General features: G+C 33.1%; 1 protein-coding gene across 5 annotated transcripts; it reads right to left on the bottom strand.

The window, feature by feature from the left end:
* Positions 1-473: 473 nt before the first annotated feature.
* On the bottom strand, positions 474-23,951 carry LOC148311573 (protein sex-lethal-like). Of its 5 annotated transcripts, none has more exons than XM_088256389.1 (8): positions 23,764-23,951; positions 21,093-21,199; positions 20,059-20,337; positions 19,057-19,164; positions 18,292-18,473; positions 17,579-17,736; positions 6,599-6,667; positions 474-2,738 (listed from the first exon to the last, which is right to left on the bottom strand). In XM_088256389.1, the coding sequence occupies exons 3-8, from the start codon at positions 20,272-20,274 to the stop codon at positions 2,446-2,448; spliced, it is 1,026 nt and encodes a 341-aa protein (XP_088112515.1). In that variant the 5' UTR covers positions 20,275-20,337; positions 21,093-21,199; positions 23,764-23,951; the 3' UTR covers positions 474-2,445. The 5 variants fall into 5 exon arrangements, with proteins under 5 accessions (XP_088112515.1, XP_088112513.1, XP_088112516.1 ...); XM_088256387.1 differs by having other exon boundaries at positions 21,093-21,141; XM_088256390.1 differs by lacking the exon at positions 23,764-23,951 and adding an exon at positions 23,197-23,295.
* Between the last annotated feature and the right edge of the window lie 1,468 nt (positions 23,952-25,419).

Below are 25,419 nucleotides of genomic sequence, written 5' to 3'. Positions count from 1 at the left end.
AGCCGAGAAGTTGCTCGTTATAACCGTGAATAAATGTATGGAGAAAACCAGAAACCAAAATTTCAACTAATATTTCCTCATTATATCCGAGATCTCGCTATAACCGTGTTCGACTGTATTTATTATCACCCCCCCCTCCCTGGGAATTGAACCCGGGACCTCGAGTCAGCTAAACACTTTAACCATACACTACAGAGGCGGACAATCTTATAAGTTATTCCATTTTCATTACTAACCTATCTTAGTTGATTACTTCTTTATCTCATGTTTATTATATCCTATGTCATATTACTTGTCTATTCCGTTTTTTCACCGACTGTCATATTCATTTCTGCATCTGTCTAGAAAACATTGAAGCATAGGGTATACTCGTACATTAAATTTATTTATTTAAATACTTTAAGACTCGATCCTATATCAAACAGCTTTATTCATGGTAGCCAAATGGGCAAGTGGAAAAGAAATACTGCAAGAATGACATAAAGATTTATTATTTTTTGGTGGATGGATCAGCAGAAAAAAATTAAGAAAAAACACCTTTATTGTTTTTTGAAACACAAACATACGAAAAGATTTTATTGTTTACAAAAAAATATCTGTTTTCTGCCATATTAAAAATAAAATAAAAAATAAAATACTTGTTTTCAATATTTAAATTAACTAAACAATAATTCACTAAGTTTGGTTAGGTAGTTAAAAAATACAAAACAAAATTTAAACTAAAGTCGAGTTAATGGTTTTCATCATTTTGTAGTTTCATAATTCTAAGTCAAGTACACAATCAATAAGAATAAATGCTAATATTAGCAAATATTCCATCTAATTAAAACTAATAGTGAAATGGATTATTCACAATTTATAATAGATTAAATATAATAGTTATTAATCGAGTTTAATACCTCGGTACCCGATATTCACCTTATAACCTACACATGTAGAGACAATTTCATATGGACACACACACTACTGTAATATACTTTGAGGAAATATATTCAATTATATCTAGGAAAATCTTATTAAATTACGGCTCGCAAATCAAAATAAATTAGGTTTATTAAAAGACGTTAGTTAGATTAAATTATTTCCATGTTAAGTATTTTTTTTGATTCACACAACTATAGTCCATACTTTGGTCCAAACCGCCGTGTACACCATAAACCTAATATCTCAAATATGAGATTTGAGATTAAATCTAGTGAATTACATGCTCAATGAAAGAGTCTAGAATTTATGTTATTGGATTACATTTTGTCCATGTTTTTTTCAGTTATGCTATTTTTGAGTAAGAAGCTATTGCCTTAACTTTCATTTAAAAAAAAACTAAGGATTCTACCAATTATGGATAAAGATCTACTTATTAAAAGAAATACTCATTAACTATAGCCGTTTGTGTCAACAAATGTGGTCTAAAGTTTATAAATAAAATTTAGATTGCAAAAAGTCTTTGATATCAGGTTTTGATCTTTCTTAAATGTAATTTCATAAAAAAAATTCATCACTAAAAGAAAAAGGTACTTAAAGACCATAATTGTGTGAAATTATGGTACTCAATTACACCTAACTTTTGACTCGCGTATTGATACACACCACTGTGTATACGAGAGCTTCCTATGCGAGAGAAAGAAACAAAATTATATGACCGCTTGGGGTTAGTGAATGAATTGCAAGTGTGTACTCTGTACATACGACGTTGGTTGCTTGGCAACACTCTGTTAGTACGCCGTGTGCAATTTTTGTCACATTTTACGTGTCGTTTTTTAGAGTACCATGATTACATTTTGAATAGCTGCGATGCTAATGAGCATCAAAAAATAGGTGCTCCAAAAAATAGGGAGGATTTAAACATAAATTAATATCCTAATTATACAAAAAGAGAATCACAAGCAACGCATTAATATTAAATCTACTGACTTGAGATACATTTATAAGATTTGAATACAAGAAAAAGCGTTAATTTAGATAGGGCGGTTGGAACGCACATTTGTCGAGGTGTTTGGCATTAAGTTGGCTCAAGTTGCACAATTGTTGCGGACGTCTGAAGAAAATATTAGCGCTTGTCCCACGAATCCAAGTGTTCAGGTCGTTATATCATCATTTTTGTAACCTCCATATTTTAACTAAACTAGACCGAGAGATCATTCGGATATCGCATCCTATACTAATGTATTAAGGTAGATGTTTGTTTTCAATTATTGCAAATTGGTCTGCCTCAGCTTGTCAAGGGCAACCACAATAAATCAAATACAATGTAACAATAGACAAAAATTAAAAGGAAAACAAACAGAAAGTTTGTTTTATGTGTGAATCTATTATGAAGATTAGTTCACCATGTCACAAGCCACAAACGAGTGAGAGTCACGAGAGTAGGTAAGTAGGTAAGTACACATCCAACGCATGTTTCTACGCCCTATCTAAATTAGACGGCTCAAAGATCGAGATAGAAATCTACCAAAAGTTGTTCACGTTTCTATTGCGGGCGGCCCCCTTGAATCTATCGTCTCCGCCGGTCCAGGGGGAGCCGCGCCCCCCGCGACCCCCGCGGCCCACCCGCCCGCCTCGCATGACCCCCCGGACCATTCCGCGTCCCATCATTTTCGGATTTCCGGGAATCTTCCCAAACGGGGGTTCGGCGGGTGGGACAATGTCCAGACTCCCGTAAAAGTTGGGGCGTACCTTGCCCATTCTCATCGGCGGGAAGGGGGGCGCTTCCATGCCTCCATAGCCCCACGACATGTCACCTTTAAGAAAAAAAATAAGAAAAAAAATGTCAGTCGCAAAAAAAATAAAAATAAACGCGTCAGCGACGGTAATTTTTACGGGGCTCCAAATGTTTTAGAATCCGCCGAAAAAAAAAATGTCTGTGATTATTTCCCTTTTTTGTTACGACTGGATAAGGTGAACAAAACGGCACATTCAAATCGTACATTACTAACTAAAGGCCTGTCGTTTGATCATCTTTACAAGTTAAACATTGGTAAAGTCAAATGTAAAAACGGTTTATCTCAAAATTATCTCAGGAAAAAGAAGAAAAAACATATTCCAATTCATTAAAAAGACCGCGCTTTTATGGATTTATTTAAATGTCGTAGTTTCTTTATCCACTGCTTAAAAGCATCAAAAGAAAGAATATTACATGTTAAACAAACATTTATATAAAAATATATATGACAAAAAACCATTGTTTAGTAAAAGATGTTTGAGAACCGCCATCTTTAAAAAAAATCTGTTTATCTTTTTCACCACTGAGGGGAATCAACTATCAAACAGTTATATTTACTTTTGCTTAACCATTAATGATTGATTTCAACCACCGCTATTGATCAAAGAACAGGACCATGTTACGGGGTATGAGGGATACACTGCCATACTAAGAATAGAGGGGGTAGCTGCGTTGTCTTCAAAATATTTGGTCTATAGAAAAACTTATATTTCCCTATGAATATGTAGCACATTTCCTTAAAAGTTATCAATCAGTTAACCCTCTGCGCTTAGTATAGCTAGTAGAATTGGCAATAAAAGTCAACCATTTAATCTTAATAAGCAATTTAATTTTAACGCTATACAAACATTATTATAAATAATACTCGGTATAATAATGCGACAGTCCATTGTTACCTGTTACCTCCTATCAGTAAGTATACAACAGAGAAATAAGTTGGGACAATTTTTTTCTTCTAGAATCTTTGAGGCAATCTGTTTGAAACATTTCATAGTTGTTATATCTGTTACCCAGAACTCATAATTTAAAAGCAAAACAAGATAACTGGAGGTGTTTACTAATAAATATGGTTTATTCCTAAATATAAACAAAAATCTACAAATCTCAAATTGTACCCACATTAGAAATTGGCGGAAATCAAACAAGACCAAATCCAACAACTTTTTTTGGTAGTGGCATGTAATGGACATCTTTCGTTAAAATATAAACCTTAAATCAATAATTGAAAGGTCTAATTTAAAATATTCAAACCATTTTTTCTATTATATTTATAAGATTTCTAAAATAAAAACAAAAAAAATATTTATGATTTAGATGAAATGAATTTGGCCATGTTTATTTACATCTATTTATAATATTAATACACTTAAAAAAAAAACAGTAAAATTCACATTGGTCAAATGGGGGGAGGTTTGGGAGTTTACCAACACTCATTATCCAAACTTAGCTGAGACTGACAGGATCAACGATCTCTACAACGACACCCTTGCCCGTTATTTCCGGGTAAAGGAATAACCCGCAAAGCGTCTATTTTAGATGCTTGTTTGCAGGTAGGAAAGTAAGGATAGGAAAGGTTAATGTGAAAAATACATCACAAACACCCAGACCAATTGAAAATAAATCTTTCTTGAATTAATTTTGCGATTGGCGAGAATCGAACCCACGACACCAGTTTTGCAGTCGAGCGTCTACCCATCTACGCCACGGTGCCTGCCTGTTGAAGAGAGAGAAACAGACAACCTTGGAAAGGTTTTTCGAGAAGCCAGCAACCGAAAGGCAAAAGGATAGAACAAGAGGATTTGAATAAGACTATAAACACCATTGGTAATATACTATTGTAATGATTGTTTATTTAATATTAAAGAAATAATCTTTTTCCAAAATAGATTCTAGAGAAAAAAATCAACCCAATCTGATGAGCAACATAATAAATACTTAAGAATAAACCATTGTTTTCCACTTCAACTGAATCACATAGGGATGTCAAAAATATATAAGTGTCTCGTCAAAAACAACGACAATACGGTTGAATACATCTGGAATATTCTAATGTATATAAATATATTTCTTAGTTTAAAATAGACTAATATCATTATTATTTACTGCGGATTAAATATATGAAGCGAAATTGCATATAAAGGATATTTGAGACATCTCTAGATGAAAAACGGGGTAAATCGATAAATAGTATTGATACAAGATTTCTGTATCTACATTTTCCAATATCCTCCAATAAAGTGGAAACATATTTTATTGTTATTATTACTTGTAAGCCTAGATTATAACTTAACAGTCAGTACATTCAACTAATATAAACTAACATATAATAAATAACCTACAATAATAATAATTAATTTGATATTGGGACACTGGAATTTATGGAATGTTATAACTTGTCAAAATATTTTTTTAAAATAGTCCAGATTTCAAGATTCACACCTTTTTGCGCTAGCCACCATCTAGAATTGTCTTCTTTAATTTTAGGGTGAAAATGGTAAAAAAAAATCTGTAGAAAATTGAACTTGAACATTTTAATCGGTTGTGACATTTACATTCAGGATGTGATAATGACATATTTTATTTGACATTTTAAATACTTATTTTAACTATCTATTAAAGCCTCGCAGAAAATATTTAATATATAATGTACTCCAAAACAAACATTGTTACTGTGTACCTCTCTCACTTTTCAGCACATGCGCGAGCGAAATGAAGATATATTTTGTCCCACTAAGACGGTAACTGAGATCAACAGTCAAATTTTATCACAAACTGAAGGAAAGGATATTTTTCTACAGGATTATTTCCGCAGATGACACAATAGGATGAAGAGTTCATTCTCTACGACTTTAGTAATATTTTTTTCCAAGAATTAAAAAGGTAGGGTACTTTTAATTATATTATCTATTCAGTAATGGCTAATACAACAGGGTTAAAGTCCACAAAATCTGGATTTGAATTATTAATGAATCCCTTCAGTGATTATAAAAATTAGTGCATTTAATTACATAAGTTCTTAATAGTATGTAGCACTTGGTCTAAAAATATGGAATTAAATTTAAAAAAAGGTGATCTATGTGCAATGTAGGTAATGTATATTTTAATAATTATTTTGTATTATTTTGACCTGATGACTATTATGCCTGGTATATTTCCTTAAAGACAATGCTACAATATGCCACAATAGCTGGCAACCATTTTTTCGTTCACATATAATTAATTGATGATTACCGGTGATTTTTAAGTAAAAAAATTTTTTTGATAATTTATTTTGAGATTGTCGACGTTTATTGAACCCTTTTTGAGTTTAAAAACATTCACATCACTGTCACCACCAACAACAAAAAATTATAAAACCTCACTAAAAACTAACCGTCAATAAATTAATGAAATAAGAAAGAAAATAAAACATATTTTTAAAAAGATTATAAATTATTTGGCATTCTCTTTTTATCGTTTTATTTTTCAAATTTGAAGAATCACTTACCGAGCAGAGGCTGCGGCGAGCGGCATACACTCAGTTATGAATGAACAACACAATTTGTCCAATGAGTCACTGTAATTTAAGGCAAATGCACAAAGCAAAAATGCCCAAAGATATACAACAACAGGTAACACCCATCCGATCACTGCATCTACACTGCTTCCGGAGCAATCCGCCCCTACTTCTGTACCATTTAAGTGAGATCACCAACAAACGGCGCTAATTAATTGAACAAATCGTGCAACTCATTCATAACTGGGAGCACCCGCCACTTGCCACCGGTGCTGCTAAGAAACTTAACCTAACTTGCGACACAGTTGAGTTTAGCGCCCAATCGCTATAAGGAACACACAAAAATCATACATGTTATATGAAATTATTAGGTCAATATTTACCATAGCCAGGCATTTCGTCAGCGTAGTCGTCAAACGTGTTGGACGCTTGGTTGTCAGACGAGTCGCCTTCTAATTAGGAAAAAGAAGACGATGCATGAATGCTCTCAGGTAAATGATAAGACATGGTGTGTATCATCTCAGTAGGGGGAGGATAAAACAATGCGGAAATGAAAAACCAAGTTTGCCAAAGGAAAAAAAATGTTATCCGGGTAAATATAAAACATGAAACATACTGCTCAAAATGTGGTATATGGTGACTGAAGCAATGCTTTCAATGCAATCTTATTCCAAACGTTGATTTTATCAAACATTATTTTGTGTTATAAAGAAAAGTATGGCACTTGATGTGATTTGTGGCTAGATTGCCAGCCGCAAAATTAAATTCATACCATTCTACATGACAGTAAAAACAAAATAAAACTATCGGTTCGCTATTATATTAAATATATACAACATTATATTTAAACATCCCATTATACAAATTTTAGTTTTTCATATCATACTAATATATTTTATAAATATTAATATATTCATTTCCAGTGTCCCAACATTATAAAACAATTAGCCAAGTTTTAAGCTCCTCAAAAAATAAATGCACATTAAAAGACATTTTAGAAGTATTATTCAAGGCATTATTTGTTATTGTATATACTTGCACTATTTTGTATAAATTTTAATTTAGTAAAAGGCGTTTTTTAATACTAAATGTTGAAAGCCGCTTATTTATTCGTTTTTGTAAGTAAATTTTTAAGCGAATGTTTTTTTACATTTCTTTTATTCCTTGAATGTTATGTCAGAATTACTGGCAGAAACATGACTTATAAGGGACAAAAATAAGTACGTATTTTTAAAAATCATTGTATGTTTTATATTTTTTAATTGAATATGTCAATTTCATAGTCATTTTAAAACGGGAGTTTCAACTTGGCCAAATGTAATAATAATAACAAATTTAAAATAAATAAAAATTGAGATCATGAAGAGCAATGGCTGTATTCCATTGCTGTCAGTATCATTGGATAAAATACATACTTTACATATTAAACATGTTTACAATATTCATTTATAGACAATATTACATACACAGTATCGGTTGTTTTTCTGAATAATTACTTTTGACACTACACATATATCAGTTGAATAATAATATCATAACCCTCCGTGGCTTGCGACATACGAATTGATTAATATTTTAATATCGATAATTCAGATTCATCATAACTGCTTGTGAGCCAAATTTATAACAAAATGGCCACAAAACAAATGTCTACAGCTATAATAATTCCGCACAAGGCAAATAGCTATAGTGGCAATTGCGCATACGCACAATTGTAAATAGCACCATCAAAATGTTTATTTGAATGACAACTGTTTTGAGAGAGCATTTAATGCTTTTACGTTCTTTTGATTAACATGTTTTAATAATTACTAAGTTTAATTTGATGAACTCAAAAACAGTATTAACATCACTTTATAAAGACAGTGACAAATGTAATATTAGGTATATTGCAATACCATATTTGACTGTTTGAATACCATATTTGTTTGTTAATGTTGGCATTGCCACACGCCACGGAGGGCGTATCCACGATATACTCTATGAGAATAAATCTAGAAATATATTTACTTTGTACACACCACAAAATGGACACAGTACCATATCTTCTTTTACCGATGGAAAGCTAGAGACGTAAATATACACTATAAGGACACCATAAAATGTGAATAATGACACAATTGACGAGATTATCTATTACTTAGAGCCTTAAAGCAATATCCTAGAAGGAGAATTACAAGCTAGCCATCTGCTGGCCAGGAAACATCTTTTCTTTAAATATCGCACACCAAATAGTATTAATGTCGATGGGCTATTTTCACTCAGATTTAACATACTCTACATTTCAAAGGATTTTACCATTCCTTTTGTATTTTTACAAATACAAAAAGAATTATCAATAATTTCATTTGCAGTAGCTTATTGAAATATGGCATTTTAAACTTTTGGCAGCGTAATGCCTCATTAAGCAAATACATGGCTCTGGAAACTTAGTAGCTATGCCGTAAAAACATGCCATGATAATTAAAATGCCACCCTATTATAATATGGGTTACTATATTTTACAGTAAAATATGAACAGAATTTTTAATTATTAAAACAGGTGTTTTTATTTTTATTAATTGTAATTGGATGAAATAAACTTTTTATTAAAATGTTCAAAATATTCTGCGAAATGATAGCATTTTAAATTTGTAATAAAAATAAATTTTAGAAGAAAAAAAACATTTAATAGGATGTTTCTGAATTATTTTAATTGTATCATATTTTAATCTTTAAAAAATATGTATAATACTTTTATGTTGTTATAAAGAAACATATATAAATTTCAATACAACACCATTTACAGATAAGCCTACAAGGGTTGTGTTTGAGAATAGGAAGCAAGCTGTGGCAGAGTGCGGGTGGAACCCGGTGCCTCTGAGGCAGAGTCCGCAACACGGACCACACTAAGACATGCAATATTAAATCAAAATGTTTCCAAACCTCACACATGCTAGCCCTAAATTTAGATATTTTAAATTTTTATCTATGCATATGTTACAATCAGATTAATAAATGCGGTTATTATTAATACTAACCATCCAATATGGTTAGCAAAATTCCAATGATTATATTTACTGAATAACTCATTTATTAAATTTTTTGAGCTTAGAGAATTTAAAAAAATTACCCTATCCGAATACAGCATAATCTAAGAATATCACTTGATTTTTAATACATTAATATATTTATAATTTGATTCATTTTAATAAAGTTAACACAGATATTACCTGGTAAATTAACATGGTGCCACAAGAGACAATCTATTTTTCGGTTAATGTAATTATCGCAGTTCTAACAATAGCATCAATTGGTTAGTATCAATACTAACCGAATTTATTACAATGGCACATATTTTATATCTTTATATATTTTCCTATAAATTACTGAATACATTTTTTTAGCATACATTGTAACAATGATATTAGCACATACAATATGAATGACTAGAAACATAAAAATATTACTGTATTAGTAAATAGAAACCAAATAATAAAGTATTTACTTAATTAATTCAGAAAGGTACTTTACAGACACAAATCTAACAAAATGTTGCCAATCATACTTTAAATATTTACAAATTAAAGTTTCTTATTGTCGAGATGCGGGTTTATCCAATCGGAGATTGATTTATCTACCTCAATTTTTTACGAAAAACCGTCGGTGTTATGAAAGTTTTTTGTAAGATTTGAAAAAAAAATTCGTAATCTCCTTACATAAACACGTGATGTCATGATTAATAAGTCATTCCAAATCGTAACAATGTTTAAACTCTTAAAGTGAATAACAAAATTACGTGTAGGGTCAATTATTGTAGAAGTAGGTACTTTTAATCATTTAAAGGTGCATATACTAACAGTAGAGGGAAGAACAAGAACTTGGAAGTGTACATGTATATTGTAGAATAAAGGGGATAGTGTAAATACATACTCTGAGATTATTAGATTATAACTTAGCATTCATTGACATTGGTATTGTGACCCAATGCCCGCACTCAAATCTGTCACGGTATATTACTAATATCTGGAATATCTCATCAATGCCGTCCCGCGGTGACCGTGTCGGAAACAGGGCTTGGATTTAAAGGAATACTTTGTTTTAAAACATTTAATAGCAGTGATGCGGTCGGCATGTCTGGCTACCGTGAACGAAGTCCCCGAGAAAATTACCAATTACTATAATACGTTTGATAGTTACCCTGGATTGGCACCCGATGTGCTAAATGCGAAGGCTAATCACATTGCCTTTAAGCCATTTGCAAATGAGACATACTGCATTCTATAATGCACTGCCCTACGAATCGTTTGGTGCGGATTAAATTGAAGAAACAAAGAATTTCTTAGGAATAAAAAAAAAAACTAAGAGTACAAGTTTTGCATCGGGAAGTTGTACGTGTAAAACGAATACTTCTGACTGCGAGGCTTCAGAAAATAAATAATCAAATGTTTTAAAAAAAAGTTTTGCCTTGGTTACTTTTGTTTATATTCTTATTATTTATATACTTTAAATTCATATGTCTAATTTGAATGTGTAAATAGGTATTATTCTGCAATATTTAGAGAGTACACATTATCTTGAAAATTCATTGTTTATCAATTTATTTTTTACATGTGTAGAATTAATTTTATACAGTTAATAATACAAAAATGACTAGGCTACGAGTACGCGCAACACATATCGGTGTAGGAATTCGGGATACGCTCTATACAAAATCCGATATAGCGATAACATCAAAGACTAGAAGGTTCTATCACAAAGACTATCACAATACGAAGATTCGAAAATACCAGTGTTTAATGTTCGTCTTTTGTGTTGAGCAATATTTAAGATAGGCGTCTATACGGCAGCTCCTGTTAGTGACAGTCGACCATTAGAGGTTTGAGAATCCAAAGAGCACATTCTTTCATACATTATAGACTACCAAAATTGAAACAAGTTGACATGACCAACAAATCATTATTTCTGATTCTTTCATAAATTCACAGTTTATAAATTCAGAAATACCTCATGTAAGAGATGAGATTTGTAACGATATATGAATTTCTTTTTATACCGTGATGATTCCTGTGGATCTTCTGCATTGCGACATATTTATCTGCACAGGTGGTCAAAAGAAAAACTAACAATTTAAATTTAAAAAAACTCACAAATACTCTAAGGTCACTCTAACAGTCTCCAAAGGTTATATTATAATTTTTATTATCTCACCAAAAAGAGTGTGCTGAAGAGGTGCCAATGTTACAGGGTAATTTTATTAAAACAGATCAGGTATTTACAATTAAGAGTCATTATAGTAGGCCGAGATCTTTTTTTAAATAATTTTGGCACCCTTATTCAATTAAAGTTTACATAATCAAACACATCTATTATAAATAATGGATAGATGATCGATCGGCAAAGCCCGACATTAGGGGGAATTGATAAATCGTGAATGGTTTGAAGCCGATACTGAAACGGAAGGAAACTAAATGGATCAGACTATTCTATGACACAATTGTTTGCAGAACTCTTTGCTAAGGCGTGATATATGTATAAAATTATATTTGAAGAAATATTTCCATTAACATACCACTATCAAAAAGCCGTAAATTTTATTTTCCAAGTTCTTTAGACCGTCAATATTAATTAATTCTATAAAAAGAATGATGACAGATTTTAAATAATAAAGTAATCATGAAATTTGATTTATGTAATCTAATTTTTGAAAAGAAATAAAAACTAAATGAAATCTATGAAAATACTGCATTGTGAAATAATAAAAATGAAATTAAGGTAATAAAATATTTTGAGATAAATTTTAAATATTGGCAAAAATAACATTTTTATGCTGTTATTTTGGCCATTATTTAATGCAATACATTATTATTATTTTTTTATTTATTTAATAAATTACTCATTTGAATCTTTAAATATTACCCAATTATAATAATTTAATCCAAAATAAAAGAAAATATACCATCTGGGTATCATTCTTTAAAATATATATTATTTAACAGTAAATATGTATAGTTATTTTATTATCTGTCAATTTGCCAAATACTTTTAAGAATGGGCACGAAAACTAACGGAATAGGGCTTAAAGCATTTTGTTGAATCGTTTGATTGATTGACTCTTACATTTGCATTTTTTTCAAGTCTACCCTCCCTAACAGGATGGGAGACAAGAAGATTTGCCAGCACACTTAGGGCCTGGATTATTTTAAATGATAAAACCTTTTTTTATAAATATTACACAGAACTTATTATAATATACATATTCTTTAATTATAAATCGTTGCAATTTGATTAAAGGCCATCGTAACAGGCACCTATGTGACATTTCGCCTAGCAGGTCGCTAACAAACACACTTTGATCCTTCAAATTATGTATTACACTCAATATATTAACAAGTACTACACAATTTATATAAACACTCTTCGAATTACATTTTTCGTTTTTACATACACCGTATATTAATAAAATTTAAAAATGCAAACAAAAGAAATGAATAGATTAATAATTTAAATATTCACATCTTAACTTTAATGGTCCAGTTGACAATAGTATAAATATTCAACAATTTGACAATCAAATATTTTTCTCTACTTCTAAATATTCTTATTGAATTGAATTTTCGGAAATCGACTGTGGTAAGCCAAAAGAACTTAAGTGACAAATAGCTACATTTTGGGAGACGCATTTCGAATGCTATAATTTAGTTAGGTAATCATAGACATTAACATTTTGTACATTTACATATTGCTAAGACTTTATTCCATGTAATTATTAAAAAATAGTATGGCAACATGCTTAACTAAAATTATACCACTCAAATGTGTGTTCTGAAAACTAGCCATTTACTATGCTGCTATATTCGGCTGTCTAAACATAAAACAGTAAGGGACATTTTTTTTGTAGTACGTTTTTTTGCATTTTTGGACTAAGTGTAATCTACTTAGTCCAAAAATGCAAAATAAACATACTGCAAAGAAAATGTCCCTTACTGTGTTTTGAGTTTGGACAGCCGTATTACGCTGCATATATATGCAGCGTAATGTTGACCATTCTGCCCACTGCATCACCAGAGCATCTATTGCCTCAACTCTTGAAAGTTGAACATGTAAAGTATTTTGAAAACCGCTCTTGTATCTCCCTCGGAACTGACAGGTAGAGTTGACATGCCAATGCCAGCTCGTGATGCCCATACTTCCATATTCTTGTGTAAAAATATCAGAAGATCAAAAATATACTTTCTGTTGTATATCTTTTGTAATTTGACCAAAAAAGTTAAGATATGTTACATGTTGATATTTTATGGCAATATTGAAAAAAAAGTATCTCGAGCATTTTTCATTTTGTAATAAACAAGCAAAAGCGGCCAAAAAACACAAACAAGGAAATGAGGTAATATAGACCTTAAACCTTATCTACAGACAGCCCAGTTGTCAATGAGTCTTAATATATCAATTCATATTCTTAAATATACTTATTTTAATATACTTCATAGTACATATATACTTTTTTTACTAATGGAAGAAATTGCCTACTGATTATATATGGTTTACATTTTAGTACTTTTAAATTTCCATTTTAAATATAGTTTTTTTGAGTTGCATTTTTCTAATTGATAATAATCAGAAAAAGATCAAATTTAGTATTTTTTTATTATTTACGGTTTGAACATATCAACTCCTACTATGTCATAAATTAATTAGTGTATTTCATAATATCTTTATCATCAAAATCAATTTTCAGTTAATTGAACATTTTTTCTAGGAAACGAAACACGGGTAACTCAGTACGAATGTTCCAGATAAAATATGTATATAAATTCATCTCCTGTGAAATTGGATTTTGTGGGTTACGATCGTATACATAGGAGGTGTTGATATATTTACAAACATTTTACAGCCGGTTACAGCGTACAAACCTAGCTACGATACATTGGAACACCTTTTCACTACACACACAGCATTTAACCACACATTCTCACATTCTAATCCTTTTGAAATTGGTTAATATATTTTGCAATAAAGATGTATTCATGTTTAAGCAATTTAGATCGATTCTTTTAAGTTGAGAAGCCCTTGGATTATGTAAATGCATATCTGATTCACCAATTTTCTTAAGGTACGGTACAACGGTTTGTCTGTGCAATCTGACAGAATTTATGTTGATTGTTGCTATACAAATATATTTTCTAATACATATATTAATACATAATATAAGCTATTTATTCTTTGGTGCGATGGCAGATATTCATAAAGAATTTGGTTTTTAGGTAATTATGCGATTGTATGTTAATTTTTAGTATCTGAGATTTCAGCCCCCTTTGCAGGGGCTATCAGTTGAGGAAATTCTTTTTCACCCTGATGATAAATTGCTTCAGCAATGGTAGTTAAAAAGTTGGCCATTAAAAATGTTATAACCTAAAATTAATTTCAATGTAAATGGCCGTGAAAACTTGTTAAAAGTTTTAAGTTAAAAAAAAAAGAAATTCGTTAAGTGAAGATTTCCAGCTAAAGATTTCCAGCTTTATAATCAATCAATCAAACTTGGGTAAATATTATGAGGCTTTTCATAGGCATAGTACACGCCATCTCGTGAGAATTGAGTGCCATCCACGTTTATTTTATAAATTCTCTGTTAGCTAAAAAAAAAAACGAATTTGAAATCATAAAATGAAATTATTGAGCAATTCTGATAGGATGCACAGACACGTTACGGCGCCACCAAATATTCTTGATATTGCGAATTAAAATGCCTCGAATAATAATGCACCAAATCCAATGCTAAATTAGCAGTCGCGCTATATATATCACTGCGCGTAACAATGACTTGCGTAAAATATTTTTTGTCAAACGGCTTGGGGTTTTTTTTCAATCGCAGTTAATAGAAATGAAGAATCTTGGGAGGCTATGAGAAAAGGACACATTCGCGCACGCACACACCTTACACTATACAAAATGAAGACACTCGAGATGGCGGGAGGGGTGGGGGGGTCACTGGTAGGTGGGCCAGCATCAGAAGTGGTGCGAGGAGAGCGGCGTCCGGCGCAGCAGGCGCGACGCGGCCGAGGGCAGCGAGTTGTACGCGCCGCCTCCGCCGCCGCTCAGCCCCACCAGAGACATGTTCTCGTGGCTGAAGCCCATGTTGTGCAAGTTCCGGCCTGGCGAGTCCAGGAAATTACGCAGAGCGGTTTATTTGTACGCGGTTGTCCCCATGGGAGACGAGAGAGCGTTTCGAGGGAAAAATACATTAATATAAGACATATTAATCTACTTGTAGCAGTGTATATGGACTACTTTTTAATGCTGACCCTCATTTTGTCCATACAATCCACTCCTTGCGTCAGTCACAGACCGCCAGTAAAGTATTAACCGAAACTATGCGATCATTATTGTAAAACTTGGTTATAGCGTCATTTAAGAGATAGAGATATATCAACATCATAACCGAGCGACGATCAAACCGACTGAACAAAATATAGGTTATAAAACTCATACAAAGGGATAACATGTTTTATATTCACAAAGAAGAAGAATTTCATGTAAAAATCAATATAAATATAACAAAAAATAAGATAACACAGAAATAAAATGACAAGTAATGTATCACTTCAATATCTGACAAATGTCATATTTCTTCACAGCGAGACTCGTAAAAAATTGAAACAATTCTGGCAGTACACATCACATATATTTATTTTGATGAAAACTAAGGTGTTTTGAATATAACCGCGATGCATTCAAATTGAATCTGAGCTCAAGTCGTTGTAAATCGATTAGGCCAATTTCAATGTCTCATTTGACAATCCTGGGAAATTTACACAATTGACGAGGTCACTATAACCAAGCTTTAATGCCCAGGCACTAATCGCCTCAGATAAACAGTTAACAATTCATTGGCAGTTTTGGCTCTACACACATAATATATCGTGTGACTTAATGAAGTTAGAAATACAGAATGAAAATAAACAGCTGATTATTCTCCATTCAGGTATGTATCTAGTTTGTGATGATTTAAACTTGTAAATGCGTTATGTGTTTGCCAACATTAGATATATTTTTATATGGAATTGGTACAAAAGTTCACTACATTTAGGTAAATACTAAATATAAAATGATGTATTAACCAAACCATATAAGGAAAAAAACAAAAGCAAAAGAAAAAACATTATTATTTTATGATGATTTACGACATAATATGCCAAAAATACAATTCACTTTATGGACTATAAATTGTGTATTCTCTCATGGAATATGAGTGATATTGTTATGGCATTTGAAAAAGTCTGGAAGTTGTAACATTGTTATTGTAACAACGTAATTGACATGATTTGAGTTTGCATTACATGAAGTTAAGTTTGTAAAAACTCGCAACAGGTTAACATACTTTGTTTTAAAAAATAATAATAAAAGAAAGATATACATATATGGAAAAAAAAAACAAGTCATTCAATAATGTAGATGATTCCATAGATCAAATCCATTTTGAAAAAGTTGTGCCATTGTGCCTTAATTTTACATGACAGAAATAACTACAATAAACAAACTTTGCTCTGGGTGTAGATAAATTAAGTCAATGGGCACAATTTACAGTTAAAAAGAGTGAAATAGATTAGATGGTAATACACCATCCTGATTCAGAGATGGCGGTTGATTCCGCAATTAGATACGCGTATTTGTCAAGGCAAACAGAGCTGCTTAGTGGTATTCACACAGAACTGAGTTGTCTGAAAATGCGCTGTCACAATCGTTCATCAAGAATGTATGCGATATTAATATTATTTATGATACACTGGATTATTCACACTGCGGATGAGATGTCAATATTATAGGTATCCCAACTTGATATGAAACATCCATCGTTCCTCTTTATATGAAAGATGATGGAAGTCTGCGCATTGAGCAAACGGAATAAGCTAGTACTTCATCAATTGTTCAACTCATGGCTTTAAAATCGGTCATATTTCGGTCATGTGTCAAAAATTGTACCGACATGCGAAAGGTTCCACGACCATTGCACATATACAGATTTTAAGAATTAATACAATATGGGCGTTTGTGCACTACACGGAATTATACGGAATTTTACCATTACATTTTTTCTATTTCATTTTAAAAAACCGGACTGCCGGATGGTAAAATTCCGGGTAATGCACAAGCGCCCCTTGTTCAATAATGGGCAGAATGGTAAATGTTACACAAGTGTACAAATGATCGCTTAAGCCATCTAAATGCCAGGTCGTAAGCCCTGGGATGCTCAGACTTCCATCTTCTTTCATATAAAGAGGAACGATAGATGTTTTGTATCAAGTTGAGAGAACTATAATCCGAGCGATGTAAAGGTGAGCATTCAGTCGGTGTGGAATTGATCGGTTGTTATCATGCAGCCATACCTCTGTTCTGCGAGCCGGCCATCCAGCCCGCGTAGTAGGCGGCCTTCTTCTTGCCGTGCTCCTCGGCGATGCGCACCGCCAGCGGCTCGCTGCCGCCGTCGGGGATCACGTTGTTCAGTGCGCTGATGGCCTCCTGGGCCTCTTCGCGCTTGTCATATCTGAGGAGGATATCGTAACATAATTTATTTCAAAGTAATCATAATCGGACAAAGCATTACAGATATATCCATGTTCAAAATGTATTTGTATAACTATACTTTTTATAAATAAAAAAAACTAATATAATTTTTGGGAATCATAAAATCTGGGAATTTCGCAGTGGTGAAATAATTTTTCAGAACACGGGATGATAAAATGTTTATCAAATGTATACCCATATATTAAATAAAGGTCACTTAAAGAATTTCAATTAATGAGATTTTTCAAAATTCAGTAGGTATAAAGAACTTAACGGTCATAAAGTGTAAATTTTCTTTTTTGTTGTCATTACCTTCGAAAGTAAGGATTATATTACCCTACAAACACAGTACCTACGCAACTCCGTGTAAATTACAGTGCATTTTACACCGTATAACACTTCCTAGACTGGTCCTGCATTTACCTGTACCCTGAAGATGAAATAGAGGTTGAAGCATCATCGGTGTCTACATACAAAACACAAATATTTCTCCTTTTTTCTAGAATAAAGCAGATCATTGCAGAATGCAACTCACCTCACAAATGCAACTCCTCGTGACATCCCCGAGAGCTTATCTCTGAGGATGTGTTTCTGCACGATGCGGCCATACTTCCCGAAGATGACCTCCAGCTGGCCGTCAGAGACGTCTCTCGGCAGACCCGTCACATACAAGTTCGTCTCCTTGATGTCATCTCCAGAGGGACGTGCGTAAGAAACCTGGAATATTTAGAGACACATAACACCCTGAAGAATGGAATGACCAATTTTGTTTAGCGAAAAATTAATTCATATAAAAATCACAAGACATTCGGTACCATTCTTGTTGATGTAAAGAAAGAAGAGAGATATAAGGGTTCAACTAATTATTTTTTAATTGCGAGAAAATTTAATTTGTGACGTCAAGTCACTAGCTGTTATGACCGTAGCAATCCAAATTCTAAAACATACAGCCTGCTGTTGAGAAGTTTACATGTCTTTTTAACGAATTTCATAATGCAAACTGGTAACTGAAGTTTGTGAGAACTTCTACGCACTGATTTTAAAGGCATTTTACCAACATTCCAGAACCACACATACGCGTAACAATGTATTATGTTGCCGACTTGCTAAAATGGTTTAGTTCAATAAGTGAACTTTGGAAATGAAAATGATAAAAATGCGTAATTATAGATAAAAGGAATCGTAAAAATCCTTTTATATGTAGGATATGTTAAAACCGATACCCTTCCTGGCTGAAAACAAGTCAATTGATCAATTGTGAAATCTACAATTAGAAATGCGGTATAATTTTGTCACAAACCTTCAATCTCTTATTCTGAACTGCAAAGCCATTGAGGGCCTGGATGGCCGCCAGAGCGTCTTCTTCCCGCACATAGTTGACAAAACCGAAGCCGTAGCTGTAGCCAGTCTGTAACAATGATTGACCTTCATTTTAAAAACAGTAATAAACACGGAAGCAATGCCAGAGTTGATGCATACCTAATCAGGAAAAACATTAAACGTACCAGAGGAAACCTGAATGCTTTCCAGTTCAAGTGATAAAATAGTTATTCATGTTTGTTGTTAAGTGAATGATATTTTGCATTTTTTTTTTTTTTTTAATATTTTGTCACCCTCCGTAGTGTAATGGTCAGCACACTCGGCTACCGTACTGGAGGTCCCGGGTTCGATTCCCAGGGGGGGTCAAATAAATATAAGTGATTTTTTCACTCTTATATTTTTTCAATATTACCTTGGACTGGTACCGGAAGCGGAAGGCTGATCACTTTTCCTGCATGTGTTAACGATCAAGATAACACTGCGTTTAATGATGCAGTGCCCTATGCACCATTGGGGTGCGGATAAGGGTTTGAATGAAATTAATGAATTTTGCAAATTAATGTCCAATCATTGCCCAAGAGTAGTTTTCAACATTTTCTAGAAACGTGACCATTGCGTATGCTAGGTGACTTCACTAAATAAAAATTTTACATCAATTTTGAAATTGCACATGTTCTTTATCATAAATTTTTTGATATTTTTTTTTATAAAAAGAGAAATATTTGTGTTTTTATGATTTACAAAAATACTTCAATTTCATAATATGTATTTCTGTGAGCCTAAACGGCTCGTTATTAAAAATGGGTATCAAATTATGGTAGAGTAGGTTCCGTAACCACGGGACCACAACCCGACACTTAAAACATCTAAATTTGTTAGGGCTTAACTGATATTTGAAGAATTCTATGTAATATACATTCCAATTTAGTTCAATGCCAACGAGATTGATAGCAACAAAATAAATATCAGGTTCGGTCGGCACCTTGAAATCCTTCATCAGCCGGCAACTCTCGACAGTGCCAAAGCCGGCGAAGAGCGAGTACAGGTCCTTGTCGGTCATGTTCTGCGGCAGGTAGTTGACGATGAGGTTGGTCTTGGAGTTGTCGGCGGGCCCTTCGGCGCCGCCGCCCAGACCGAGCTCGGCCATGTTGCCGCCGCTGCCGTAGAAGCCCGCGCCCCCGCTGCCGGACGAGGACATGAATCCGTGGTACTTGCCCGAGGGGAGACTGCCGCGACGGTTGTTCAGGTAAAGGCCGTGCGGCTGGCCACAGACACAAAGAAATGCCATTTATTAATTTAGTTTTTGTGTGAAATTGCTTCAGTAATTGCAAACGCAGAAAGTTTACAGGAGTGACATGTACAGGGTGAGGCGTTTCAAGCGTAACCTATTGAAGACACTATAATTTTAATCTTAATTGTCTTCATTTACTTAGTTCACATGGTTAAACTGATGCGTCTTTAGACGATGGTGCCTCCTGCTAGTGAACTCCCAGTTAGCCTTTTATCCCTTGATAAATAGTCTGAAGGACTATCGCTAGAGATGCATTGCGGATTTTGTGAGTCTTTTGAAGCGCAGTCTTTCAATGTGTGAATGCCAATCTAGTTTCTTTCCCCCATTTCACCACATCCTATATTCGACGCACACATGTATGTATGTATGTGTGTGTGTGTGTGTGTGTGTGTGTGTGTGTGTGTGTGTGTGTGTGTGTGTGTGTGTGTATGTGTGCATGCGTGTATGTGTGTATTTTAAACCCTGTCTCTCAATCATATCATTTTTACAGATATTAAAAAATATTCCTATCTTATAAATTATAACATTAATAACAAATTATCTACAGATAAGTCAACATGCAGTTGAATTTTAACAGCAGTTTGAGAAAGAATTTTATCAAATGACTTTCTTGTGGTCATATCCTGCCCCTTTCAAATCGGGCAGTTTATTTGGCTAAAATGGAATTGTTTAAGTATATGAAGAGATATCAAAATTATATGAAAGGTGTGATAAATAGAAATTACCGTATTATAATCGTAAGCCGAAGCGGAGTATCTCTGATCCCAGCTACTACTGCAGGTTGAAGCAATAGCACAAAACAAAACACCTTATTAGACAGTTAATCTAATGCCTGAAAATATAAATCCGATATTAATTCAGTATCTCAAGTAAAACAGTCAAGTTGCTATAAAGACCATGACATCCCAGCAGGGCCGATACGAAATCTGGAGTGATCACATTTTAAAAAGTTGAATAAAGTGTTCATAAATAACAAACATTTGTCCGCCTCCGTAGTGTAATGGTCAGCACACTCAGCTACCGTTCCGGAGGTCCCGGGTTCGATTCCCAGGGGGGGTCAAATAAATATAAGTGATTTTTTCACTCTAATATTTATTCCATATTACCCTGGACTGGTACCTGAAGCGGAGGGCTGATCACCTTTCCTTCATGTGTTAACTATCAACATGGCACTGCGTTTATATGATGCAGTGCCCTATGCATCATTGGGGTGCGGATAAGGGTTTGAAATGAAATGAATGAATGAAAAATAACAAAAAAGGTCCTTAAACTCACTTCATGTCAAGCTTTTTACTAAAAAAAAAATAGTTCATTACAATATCATATTTTATCATTTTGACAAATTATAAAAATATAGATTGTAATTACGTAAGCGCAAAGATTGTTTTGTCTATTTGATTTTGAAAATTTAAAAAAAAAATCCTTGAAAAAAGGTGCCGGAACGCCGTTTCACCGCGTTACATGGAAAAAAAGCCGTGTAAATAACATATAATTATGAAAAAATTTTAAGAATACGTAATGGTAAGAAATAAATATTGGATTACATGAAAACGGAACATTATAAATAATTTAACCCTTTGCACTGGGAAGTTCTTTGGCATGACCATACCATCAAATCAATTAAATTCCAAGACTTGAAGGGAGAGGGGGAGAGGAAGATCCCCTACACGATGCACCAATCAAGTTAAGACAGCAGCAGGGACATGGTGGTTGGAGCGCTACATGCAGCACAGTCAAGGGCTAACTGGAGAAGAATCATTGCTTCCACAAGGGTTACAACCCTCAGCAATGAGGAGTAAGACGGAGAAGAAGACTGGAAAGTTCTTTGGGATGTGCATACCATCAACTCAATTAAATTCTGAGACTTACTACATTGTAGTTGTACTTATACGATTGTGATTTAATTATATTGAAAAGTAAATAACAAATGTATTTAAAATCTCGAGTTTTAACAGTTACTAACAAAAGCAAAAATGAACGGATATTTTTCACTTTTGATATTTTTTTACTTGATTGATGTTTAACCTCTAAGAGAGATGTAGCAACTTTCAATACAAAGTTGGTATAGAAGTGATCACTTAAGCCAGCCAGCGCCAGGTTGTAAAGCCATGCGAAAGCCCCACAATCCCTCTGTGTAAAAAGATACTTAGTCTCTGTTGAGGTTAATACATATCTTGATATATTTCACTTCCTAGTATGTCATTCATATGTTTACTAGGCAATATAATCGACTTCAAATAAAATTAGCACTATGGATAGAAAATCTGGCAGTTTTTTATCTGCTACATCACAAATTCACCGCTGCTCCACCTGCTCGTGTCATTTTATAAAAACATTCCCCTCTTTGTGGTAGTTTCGTGGCTATTACACGAATTCCCATCACTTTACAATAAACCACTGTAGATAATCTATGGAAATACCTTGGCAACTCCCTAATGTCCCCGTGGATCATAAGGATTATAATGGGAAATAAGGATCTATCAGATTTGGTGGTGTCTTTTTTTGGAAAATGTGACAAGATGAATAAGACAAATAAATGAGCTATGTGACAAACCTTGATTGATGGATATAAACTAAATATGCTATAAATCCTTGTACATAATAAGCAAGGAAAATTTTTGAAGGCAAACAATATTTTTATTTTTTAAAATAATCCCTGTAATCCATCATAGCGACAAATTCTCACCATATTTTTACAATTAGGTAAGAGGTATCGGAATTATAGTTCAAAATAATTCATCTGGAGAATGCTGTTTGTTGCCAACATTTTAAGACACGAAGAACGATGAAAATATTTTTTTTCACAGAACTACAATAGTAAAAATCTACCTGTAAATAAATAATTTCGTAAAAAATTCGGGATTATGTTGTGAAAAAGATACATCGAAGATAAACATAATGAATATGTAAAAAAATCTTTGGACAGTTGTAAAGGTAAAATAAATCAATAATATGAAAAAATAACAATCAATGTTTTTGACTTTTTTTTTGTTTCGAACGCAAAAATATATTTTCGAATTGATGGTCAAATTACATCAAAATTTCTTATCGTGCTTAAATCTACGTCTATTGAATATTGATATCTATATAACTAGAGTCGTGAATTTATAAACCTATGCAAAAAACATGATAAAATTAGTAAAATGACAATTGAACGTCCGCTATCGTTGTCAAACTAAAATGCATCCATGATTTGACGAGCTATCACAATTTTTTACTCTCTAAAACCGTGAGAGGTTTCAAATACACATGTAAACATCTAACGAGAAAGAAATTGATACGATGATAAATTCATTTTGTTTTTTCAGCAATGTTTACGCTAGAACGGCGTTGCTAAAATTATGGAACAGTATTTTGACAGGGGATGCCTCAGGGGTTCCGCCGATTCGAGCTTACCTTATGTGTTGATTGCGATGGTAATAACCATCCATTTCGAAACGCAACCTTTCAAATGTAAATCGTTTTCCTGAGAAGATAACATCAGCCGCATTGCGATCCAAAACGATTTTATGTCATTATCTTTCTACAATCCACCCGTAGCGTGATTCGATAACCGCTCTCAGCAAACTAGCAAACGGCCATTTATGTTTTCTATCTCCCTTTTGCATGCAGAGGTTGGCTATATCATAATCCAAGAAATTCAACTGTTAAAATCAAAAATAGTCCCTATTTTCATTTTCATAAGAATGATATTTGCATGCAATTTTTTAGTGACGTCAAAGATTGACTATTCTTTTACTAAGATATTAAAATAAAAAATGCAAAATATTTCTTATGAAAATGATGTTAAGAGTGATATTTGTAAATATCTAGTTTTTATAAAAATTTTCAAGAAATTAAAACAACGTAAGCTAAAAAAATCTTTATTCTAATGGCATTACAGATTATTTTACCACCCAGTTATCGCAAGATTATAAAATATTTTTTCCATCAATGTATTTATTTGTTAGTACTAAAATAGTCCATAAGTCCATAACTCTATGGGCTGTTATTGCATGATTAAAATCAATACTTGATGTTGCATGCAAATATAAAAATCTTTCCTAAATATGCAGATAATGTTGCAGTCTGTATGCGTATAAACTAACAATGTCAAGGGCAAGGGGATGAAAAAATGTACCTACTTTAATATAATAACTTAAGTTTTACGCCTTTGCAGTATCAATAAATAAATTTTCGTTGCAATCAAACAATATACGGGCACACCGATTCAAATTTGCGAAACTATAAATTAAACTAATCATCCATAGAACCACAAGGTCCTTAATGCAACGATCGTGTAGTTTAGATAAAACAAATATAAATATAATTCACTTTTAGATGGTTAACGAAAAATTAAAGAAAATTATCTTGGAGCCAGGCAGAAACATGAAATTTATTTTGAAATTGGTATCTTTCATTTTTCAATTTTAACTTTGCATTGTTTTCTTTTCCTTATCCATTTTATATCCAATGGTGCATTTCTTCTTCTTCTTCTTGTACCGTATTAGGTCCCCCCGACGTTGGCAATCGAAACACCGTCACAATCAAGCGCGACCCGAAACAGTTCCCCCATATGTTTCATCCTAGTCCAATCTCTTATGTTGCGCAGCCAAGATGTATGCCTTCTGCTAGGACCTCGCTGCCCCTCAATTTTTCCCATCAGTATTATTTGAAGTAAACTGTACTTCTCTCCACATAATGTGACCCAGATATGAGATTTTACGGAACTTATCATACTTAAGCAATTGTCTACTGCAATTGGGTCTCTTCAAAACCTCCGAGTTGCTGACTAAATCTGTCCATGGTATGCGAAACATTCTCCTGAACAACCACATCTTGAATGCTTCCAATTGGTTCATAGTGTGAACTTTCAGAGTCTGAGTCTCCGAGCCATACAGTATGTAGTACAGACCAGACATAGCACTTCAACATTCTCTGCCTTAGTTTCAAATTTAAGTCATCATTGCATAATATTGATTTCATTTTGTTGAATGAACTACGGACTGCTTCACTTCCACATCTGGGTTCACATATGATGTTATCATACTGCCCGGGTACTTGAATTGTTCC

The sequence above is a fragment of the Brachycentrus maculatus genome, unplaced genomic scaffold (assembly GCF_059751285.1).
Source record: "Brachycentrus maculatus isolate JH-2025_06_01 unplaced genomic scaffold, ASM5975128v1 h1tg000061l, whole genome shotgun sequence".
NCBI lineage: Eukaryota > Metazoa > Arthropoda > Insecta > Trichoptera > Brachycentridae > Brachycentrus > Brachycentrus maculatus.
Note: the sequence above shows the minus strand (reverse complement) of the source record. Positions and strands in the feature narration are given on the sequence as shown.